Below are 10,000 nucleotides of genomic sequence, written 5' to 3'. Positions count from 1 at the left end.
CCTGTCCCTACTCCCTTAGCTGATTGGCTGGCACAGATTCCTCACAGCTGATCTGGATAATTATGTAACACCTCACTCTCACCATATGTGACTCCACGACAACCTTTTTATGATTTGTGTGTGTGTGTGTGTGTGTCCGTCCGTCCGTGTGTGTGTGTATGTGTACGTGTGCCTCTCGCTCCACACAGGCGATTGGTGGACACCGAGGATGAGCTCAGCGACATCCAATCGGACTCGGTGCCGTCGGAGGTGCGTGATTGGCTGGCCTCGACCTTCACGCGGCAGATGGGGCTGATGCTGAGGAGGACCGAGGAGAAGCCTCGCTTCCGGAGCATCGTCCACGCAGTGCAGGCTGGGATATTCGTGGAAAGGTGTGCCCCTCCACCTTCCTGTTGTGATATCACAACTGTACTGCACTGTTTCAGACTGCTCTGTTTGGACCACATACTACGTACAGTACTACGAGTGTACTACACAGTAGTACACTCTCTGTGAGTACACACAAACACACACACACAGGCTTGATATCAATGCCTCTTATCCAGCCATATTTCCAGATTGAGAGCTCAGTGTACATTTTGAAAGCCTTTAAGAATCTTTTCAGATTATTAAGAGTTCTTGTAAAAGAACCAGTCTAAACTGGCTCACTATAGAGGGGAGGCCAGTTCAAACCAGGTGATAAGACCTCCACATATCAATAATCCACTCCCTGATGTGTGCTGTTTACCCCAATACCCCAGAACGACCTTTAAAGGCCTTGCCCCTCCCATTTACACACACACACACACACACACACACTCTCACGCTCTCTCTCACTCACACACACACACACACACACACTCTCTCTCGCACACACTCTCACACACACATTTTTTCCTGCTCTATCCCAAGACGGGGGTTTCTCCAGATTTGGGCTCCCGTGGGGATCTCCCTGCGTGTGTTTCGGAGGCGGGGATGTGATGTGTGTTATCTCTCTCCGACAGGATGTACCGGCGGACGTCCAACATGGTGGGCCTGAGTTACCCTCCCAGCGTCATCACCGTGCTCAAGGTATCAGCCCCCACCGCCAGGCACCAGCACCAGCCAGGGCGGGGGGCGGGTGGGGGAGTGGGTGAGGGGGGGGGGGGTGAAGATAACACCATCACACAGCCCTGACAATCTGACCTCTATTACCCTCAAACGGCATGAGGAGTGTGTGAGTGGGCGGGCGCGTCTATGGGCTAGTGTGTGTGTGTGGGTATGTGCAGCGATGTGGGCTGCTTGGGTTCTCGAATCCCTGCCTGCCCTCTGGCCCTCGGTCTCCTCCCCTGGTCCATGTTCCCCTGACCCTGCCCTGGCTGGCCCCAAGACAGACAGACATCACAGGACACCTTCTAATCTTGGCTTCATTACTGTAGCATCTAACGGAGGGAGACGTGCGGCTCAGAGTCATCGCACAGACACTTACTACAAGTGATTTTAAGGTTTAATCCCATACATTACAAGATGTAGAACACATGTGCTGTATGAGGGTTTACGTCATTGTGTGTGAATTCTAATCTGTTCCTTTTCACGACCCCAGAGCATACATATTCATCTCTGGACAGTAATACCAGTTTGACCTTTTTAGCACATTATAGCACTTTGTCGAACCTTCCTGTTCTGCGTTGTGATTGGTCTGTTGAGCAGATTGTGTGTACGCAACCCCTTGACCTCTTGTCTGAGTGATGTTGATGGAATTAGAGCAACGCAACTGATCAGTCTGCTGAGAGGAGGGGGGGGGGGGGCTGTGCGTGTCTCTCTCTCTTTATCTCTATCTCTGTCTTTCTGTCTCTCTTTCTCCCTCTTTCTCTTCCTTCCTTCCTTCCTTCCTTCCTTCCTCTCTCTCTCTATATATATATATATATCTTTCTCCCACTATCTCTCTCTCTCCTTCTCTCTATCTGTTTATGTCTCCCTTACTCCCTTTCTCTCTCTCTTTCTGTCTCTCTACTCTCTCTCTTTCTGTATATCTCTATCTCAGTCACACACACACACACTATCTCTGTACATCTCTCCTTTTGTCTCTCTACTCTCTCTCTTTCTGTATATCTCTCTCTCAGTCACACACACACACATAATCTCTTTACATCTCTCCTTCTGTCTCTCCCCCTTTCTATCTTCCGCTCCCTCTCAAACTCGGCTGGATGCTCTGATTACAAGCGGCACGGAACATCTCACGAGGAACATTGATATGTTTTATATTAGATTGGATTAGTATATTAAACAAAATTCTTAATGGCATTGAACATTTCAAATGTGATTAGGAGCATTCCAGTCCAGCCTGGGGGAATGTGCAGTAGTCTTCTGATGTCATATCTCACATTACGCACACATTGTGGAAAGGTCCGGCTCAAGTCAGTTTTTATTGTTTTGCATTTCATTTGACAGATTTCTCACACCGGAGGGCTCATTCAAATGCCTTCTGGAGAGCAGTGATTTACCCAGGGTGCATGTCTGGCCCGTAGTTTCACACAGGCGATGACTGTAGATCTGCAACGGGCCTCATCACTGAACTCATTCTCCCAGAATGCCTGAGGGCTCCATAAGCCAGTGGTGGCCGACAGAGATGGAGAGCAAGGGGAAAACTTCCAATTTAAAGATGTCAATTGTTAATATGCTGCAGACAGGAGACACGTCTGGAGTTTGTCTTTCAGGGGAGGGAAGAGAGAGAGAGAGAGAGAGAGAGAGAGAGAGAGAGAGAGAGAGAGAGAGAGAGAGAGAGAGAGAGAGAGAGAGAGAGAGAGAGAGAGAGAGAGAGTTAAAGGAAGAGAGAGAGAGTTACTAAAGTAGAGTTAGGTACAGAAAGAGTGACAGAGTCCGTGGGGTGGCGGTGATAATAATTCGATAAATCACATGAGGCTACACTTTTTATTCTCTTCCTTTATTACTGACTTTCATTACAACCCCCCCTCTAGGAACTACCCAGGCCACAGCCTCAGCCCCAGGCCCAACCACTTCTCCAGCTACAGCTCCCGCCCCAGCCCTAGCCCTAATCCTTCTCCTACATCGGCCCTAGCCCCAGCCCCAGTTCCAGCCTTGCCCTAACCCCAACCCCAGCCTCAGCCCGTGGCACACAGCCTCAGCCTCAACCCCAACCTCAGCCCGTGGCACACAGCCTCAGCCTCAACCCCAACCTCAGCCCGTGGCACACAGCCTCAGCCCCAGCCCCAAGAACAACCACAGTCCCGGCCCCCCTCCTGGACTCTAAATCAGTGTGACGTGCACATCCTCAATGGACATACATGTTTAGTGTCTGTAGAAGGTTCCAGACTCAATGAAGGTCTCACCGCCTTCAGTATAGATTTATGGATTTACTATCAAACGGATGGGAATTCAACCACAACAAGATCAGCTACAGCTTCTGTCCAACTTCAGATTCCACTCACCTCAGCAGATATCTTAATTGAATTCTACCGGGTTGCCTTGGACATCGTAATTCATTTGGTCTGTGATCCCTCTATACATATTGACGTTTGAATGCAAATGCAGTTTTCACAAATAGATTTGTTGAACACAACAAAACTCTGTTCAATCATTTTATTGGCAGACATCATCTGGTTCGGGACCAGAGTGCAGAAGGAACAACAGTGAATCAATACAATTCTCTTCATTTCTTCCCCCTCTCTTCTCCACCCTCCAGCACGTGGACATGTGGTCTTTCGACGTGTTCGCCCTAAACGATTCCAGTGGAGATCACGCGCTGAAATTCATCTTCTACGAGCTGCTCACCAGATATGACCTAATCAATCGCTTCAAGGTACAGGAAAGAGCTCTGTCCATCTCTGTCTCCTCCTCAGGGAGGGGGTGTGTGTGTGTGTGAGCACGCGTGTGCACGTCTGTGCGTGGTCATCTTAACTTCAGTCTTACTGTAACATTAGTGGCATTGACCATATATAATCCAATAATATATAATCACTGAGGTTGTCAAGCCGACCCACCTATCCCTGTAGTGATCCATGCAGTGGAGCCACAGAGTTACTAACTCACACAGAGAAGGATTCTCATTTAAACTGAGTTGTCCGCGAAAGAATGAAAGACTAAACACAGTAGGGCCCTTGCTTTTGAAAGAACAGTAATTTCATAACACCAATAACACCAACAGATAAGATCATCGATAACAACAGACTTTGGGCTAATGGACTATTGATGGTGCCTGTAAAAACGGTGGAACATGAATCATCAACAAACGAGACTGAGTGAGATGTGTGTGTGTGTGTGTGTGTGTGTGTGTGTGTCTCCAGATCCCTATCTCTGCCCTGGTGTCTTTTGTGGAGGCTCTGGAGGTGGGTTACAGCAAACACAAGAACCCCTACCACAACCTGATGCACGCTGCGGACGTCACACAGACAGTACACTACCTGCTGCTGAAGACTGGCATGGTGGTAAGGCAGACTGTGTGTGTGTGTGTGACATTCTTACGTGTGTGTGTGGGAGGGGGGGTACGGGGTGTGATTAACCACCCTGTGACAGTTTTATGTGCCATTAAGATGGAGTGGAGTCTATGAGGTGAGGTTAATGTGAGTGGTTACAGTCCATGCATGATGTGATGTTGAATCTGATTGGCCGGATCGGTCCATTGAACCTAATTGAGTGCCAAATGTGGTGACTTGGGGAATGCATGCATATGTGTGTGTGTGTTTGTGTGTCAGTCTGGATTAGTCGCCAGCTTGTTTTATTGCTCAGTAACACTGTTTAAAATGGATGACCATAACAATTCCAGGGGTTTACTACAGTAGACGTTCAAATCATCGTTGCTGTCAGAAGGCTTCATGCTGCCTGTTCAGATAGCAGTAAATTTCTGCTTTGGGCCTCATTATCTGCCACGGCCAGAAACATGGAAGATCATTTTTTATAATGAATAGCCTTTTGAATTAAAAGATTTGAGGACATAACATTTTGTGAAGGAAAGGAAAGGAGAGGATTCCATGGTCACCAGTGCTAACCCTGCAGAGGGAACGTTCTGGACAAATGGAAGCAGTCAGAGAAAGCACAAAACCCAATAACAACCCAACACAGAGTTGTAACACAATCACTGCTGTCTAGCAAGTCTTAAAGCAAACACGAGAACATTTCAAAATTCATTCATGACTCAAAATAACAACTGTGGTTTCTTTTTTTAATGTTATTATTAAATCATTACTATTTTATGTATTTATGCTAGGGAATGCACAGGGATTCCAAGTTTTAATTTACTATGCCTTGTTGACAACAATAACACTTCCTGACATTAGAATTCAATAAAAAAGCAAATAGAATCAAATATTTACGCATGAAAAGAACAAACAAACTGAATAGGACTGTTCTGATGAAAACATTAAGGGCTTCACCCAATTTATTCACCGCTCAGCAATAAGGTCTCAAATATTATACCAACAGTGTGTGTATGTGTGTGTGTGTGTGTGTGTGTGGGGGGGGGGGGGGGCTGAAGGGGGGGCATAGGGTGGTGATGTTTATATTACTTTGTGTCTGTGCTCTGTATATTGTGGGAATGAGTGTCGTGAAACAGACAGCGTGAATGTGTCACTTCACCTTAACCTAATAATGCATCAGCCTCGCCCCTCTAAACACTGCAAATCGATCGGCCTGCTCGTCGCCAAAACGCCTCCTCCTCGACCCCCGTACCCTCCTCCTCAACATGTGAATCCGTCTCTCCCATTCCCTCCACGCCGTCCCTATCCCTCCATACCTCTCCCTCTCGCTCTCCACCCATCTCCTCTCTCCTCGCTCCCTTCCTTTTTCCATTCCTCTCCTGCTCCCTTCCCTCTGTTTCAGCACTGGCTGACAGAGCTGGAGATCTTTGCCATGATCTTTGCTGCGGCGGTCCATGATTATGAGCACACCGGCACTACTAACAACTTCCACATCCAGACCAGGTAATAGACTGTGACAAGCATAGAGATCCCCTAGCCCAGGTAATGGACTGTGACAGCCGTAGAAATAACCAGAAAAGACCATTTCGACGCAGAGCAAGCAGCGGAACGTAAAGGTCGCTTATATTCATGCCATTTTTGGAGAGGAGATTAAATGTCACTTCCGTTTTAATGTTGCTTCCATTATGGCATATTGAGAGAGGTTGGCCCTCACCTTAAAATGGCAGAAGGCAAAAGATAGATTTAGTTGGGGGATTTGTAGTGTAGAGTAAAACACTCAAATAGTTGAAATGACAGTCTGAAATGTCCGTGTTAATGTACGTTGGAGGCAGATGTTGACGGTCTTTCTTTCCTGTGTCAGGTCAGGCACGGCCATCCTTTACAATGACCGCGCGGTCCTTGAAAACCACCACGTGAGCGCAGCCTATCGTCTTCTGCAGGACGATGACGAGATGAACATTCTCTATAACCTGTCCAAAGATGACTGGAGGTGAGGGGCCAGGACGAGAGACACCTGGGCTGTCAGGGGGATGGTGTGTCACCATACTGTCTGTCTGTCCCAGATATGCAAGACTCCGTGTGTCAAATTTCTCTCCGCCTCATCTCCTGCCTTACCCTCTCCCCCCTCGCTTTCAACACCTCCCTTCCTCGGCTCCACCTCTCTTGCCTCCCTCCCGCCTATCCTTCCTCCTTCCTTCTCTCCCTCCTCCCCCCCTCCTTTCCTCTTACCTCTTCACTCCTCTTCGTTCCTCCCTACCCTCCTTCTTCTCCATCCTCCCCCCCCCCCCCAGGGAGCTGCGAGCGCTGGTGGTGGAGATGGTGTTGGCCACCGACATGTCCTGTCACTTCCAGCAGATTAAGGCCATGAAGAACTTCCTCCTGCAGCCCGAGGCGTGAGTGGCTCTCCTCCTCGTTCCTCCGCCACGTCTAGACACACGGCACACCGTTCAGACGTAGCGCATCCAACACAAACACTGCCCTCTCTCTCTCTCTCTCTCTCACTGTAGTTAGACTTTGAACAGCCTGGTTTGGTAGGTTCTATCGTTTCCGATCTTTTTTTTTCTTTTCGATTCTGCACCTCTCGTGTCGGCTGGTTCTGGTACGGGACATGCAGGTGTCTTATCTGCTTTGGTCTGTGCTGCTCCTGTGTAGGATAGACAAGCCCAAGGCCTTATCCCTGCTCCTGCACACTGCAGACATCAGTCACCCAGCTAAGAACTGGGACCTGCACCATCGCTGGACCACCTCGCTACTGGAAGAGTTCTTCCGACAGGTCAGTGTGTGCATGTGTGCGTGTGTGTGTGTGTGTGTGTGTAGAAGTGAACCCCTGGAAGGTCCATCGTTGACATTCCTTTCCGCGGTCTTCACTCTTAATGCGTTTGACCCTCAATGGCCGACAGGCGTGATAATCCAACACTTTAACCCTAATCCCATTGGGGATCCTCATTGCCGCGAGACTTCAGACAGACTCTGTCCTGTTAGTCAACTGTAATCCCATTATCCTGGTACTAAACTATCTAGCATGCACATACTAACTGGCACGTAGGATGGAATGCAGAAGAGTCAGTGACTACTGCTGTGTGGAGACCACAAGCACCACGCAAACAGTAAGAAAGGACTGCGTCACATGGATAGAAGTATGTGTGAGGGTTGGCAGTTTGCAAGGACATCCAGTGTCTTCTCAAACAAATGAGGCCATTCATTTTCAGCTCTATGCACATTTATAATCACAATGAATATAAAGGGACAATGAGAAATAGACGTTCATGAAAATGCTATATTATGAAAACATTTAAAATCGCATTGACTGTGAGCAGGGGATATGTGGTGTGAAGAAAAACAGGGGGAGCAAATTGCTCATGCCCACTCAGCAGTGAATTCAATCCAACTTTCTATTAACTGTGATTTGAAAGTAGGATATCCTTTCATTACCAAGCGGACTGATTAATTCTTCCCTCAGAAAATGAAATTAAAGTGGAGGAGGCTCCTCACAGAGTATCAGGAGAAAGTGGGGATTTATAGATGTGTAACTGGAAAGGTCCGATCAGTCGGTGCTGGCATCTCGTCGACAAATCATATTAATTGAAATGTCAAGCACAATGAATGCGCATGAGGTTCTAATCATTTCTTAACAGTCAAAGATTTAAATGGCTCCGGGAAGTTTTAGGAAGTTCACCTTTGGAAGGATGATGCCGGGAAAGAGTCTCAAATCTCAAATCAAGAAATGATCATTGGAAGGGACTTGATGTAGAGGCTGCGTCTTACTAGCCTGGCTCTGCCCTCCTACTTACTTCCACTCAATTTTATTTTTGCTTCTGTACATAGGTCTGGCCATGAGGTACGTAAGTCAGATTTTTCAGGTTGATTTTCTACCGGCAAATCAGCGAACAGAGGGAGTGGCTGAGAACGATGACGTTGATGTTGTGCGCTAGTTTATGTTGTAGTTCCGTAGAAAGATGCGAGCGAAGCCATTCGGTCCGTTGTGGCAACGCTGCCGAATATCCAACAGCTAAAGCCAGAGCAAGAACAAGTTTTGTTGAGTTTTGTTGGTGGCCATGATGTTGTGGCCCTCCTCCCCACGGGGTTCAGGAACAGTTTGATTTTCCAGCTACGGCAGCTAGCTCTGTTACAGTAGTGGTGAAGGAATTGGCTAAGGCGAACGCTAGCGATTGGTTATGGCAGATCAGAGTGGCTCTGGGCAGATCCAATAGTTTTAAACTTCAACAGCATACCCGCCTACAAGGAAGTCAACGCTTGTCAATGGAGCGAGGCCAGACTCTCTGTACAAATGAAATGTACGAGAGTCTGGTTAGGACCAGGCTAGTGTCTTACTGGAGAATGTGGTCAATTGCTTCTTGAGGTAATGTGGACCACATTTCCCAGAATTCCTTTTCTTAAGGTCTTAAGGGAAACATAATTTAGATTCCTCTGTGTCTTGTGCATATGGCAGAATTGACAATAACATTTAGATTAATTTAATTGATCTTCAAAATGAGTCTGTCCCTGGGAATGATGGGAGTTGGTTGTAGAGATAAACAAAATAAATTGATTTACTGCAGCATTTTTTGGAAAACATTCAAGCATCCAGCAGACCGGAGAGTGAAAGAATGAAAGGATTCAGCAGAGGAAAGGAGTACAGGAGAAAAAGTAGTGAAGCAGAACGGTTCATGTTAGCATCTGCTTAGTCATGGTACGGTCAACTAATTTGTGTTTTTCCTAATTCTGTTGTCAGCCCAGTATTACTGACCTTCTGCTCAAACGTCTGCAAACTGTCCGAAGCTGAAAAGTAGACCCAACAAAACCTGACCTTTTCACCCGTTTGTTCGGTTTAAAAAAAAAACACTTTGTACTCTGAAGGGTACATCTCACTCAAAGCTTCCTCATTGACCGTTCCTTTGTTTGACGCTGGGTTGAGCTTCTGTAACTTCTGGCCCAGCCTCTGCCCCTACGTTAGCACAGAAGGCTGGATGAACATCTCGTCCCCTGTAACAATGTCTTCTTTTCAGGGGGACAAAGAAGCCGAACTGGGCCTACCCTTCTCTCCCCTGTGTGACCGCAAGTCAACAATGGTCGCCCAGTCCCAGATAGGTGAGTAAACTACAAAAGAACGTTCAATGTATTAGGTAACAGGACAAACGTACCAGGTCTACTGTACTAAGCCTAGTGCACTAGGAGCACTGTAGCAGAACAACGGTACTAGGCATACTGCACTAGTGCACTATTTTAGACTACACAGTGGGTAAGAAGAAAGATATTAAGCTACAACGGAACAACCTTCCTTCCATCTGTTGCGACACAGTACAGCAAACATTGTAAATGTGACGTGTGTGTGTATCCGTGTGCGTGTGTGTGCGCGTGTGTGTGTGTTCTTGCCTGTGTGTCCCCAGGCTTCATTGACTTTATCGTGGAGCCCACCTTCACGGTGCTGACAGACATGACAGAGAAGATCGTGACGCCGCTCATCGATGACGCGTCTCACTCCGGCCTCGCTGGCTTCCGACGCTCCAGGTGAGAGACGGAGGGATGCTGACCTCTGAACCCACCGCCTTGTCATTTCTGTCCCTTCGACTTGCCTCTGGTGGACTTGCTGAACTATTCTTGTGGGAACC

At 47.5% G+C, this 10,000-nt stretch overlaps 1 protein-coding gene across 1 annotated transcript in view; it reads left to right on the top strand.

The window, feature by feature from the left end:
* The window catches only part of pde1ca (phosphodiesterase 1C, calmodulin-dependent a), a 46,079-nt gene that overhangs the window by 27,445 nt on the left and 8,634 nt on the right, over positions 1-10,000 (top strand). Inside the window, 10 exon segments of the mRNA XM_062479757.1 lie at positions 189-371; positions 984-1,050; positions 3,662-3,778; positions 4,263-4,403; positions 5,794-5,894; positions 6,253-6,381; positions 6,683-6,784; positions 7,044-7,164; positions 9,398-9,479; positions 9,779-9,899. Of these exon segments, the coding sequence (XP_062335741.1) occupies positions 189-371; positions 984-1,050; positions 3,662-3,778; positions 4,263-4,403; positions 5,794-5,894; positions 6,253-6,381; positions 6,683-6,784; positions 7,044-7,164; positions 9,398-9,479; positions 9,779-9,899 (1,164 nt within the window).

This window comes from Osmerus eperlanus, chromosome 15 (genome assembly GCF_963692335.1).
Source record: "Osmerus eperlanus chromosome 15, fOsmEpe2.1, whole genome shotgun sequence".
Lineage (NCBI taxonomy): Eukaryota > Metazoa > Chordata > Actinopteri > Osmeriformes > Osmeridae > Osmerus > Osmerus eperlanus.
Note: the sequence above shows the minus strand (reverse complement) of the source record. Positions and strands in the feature narration are given on the sequence as shown.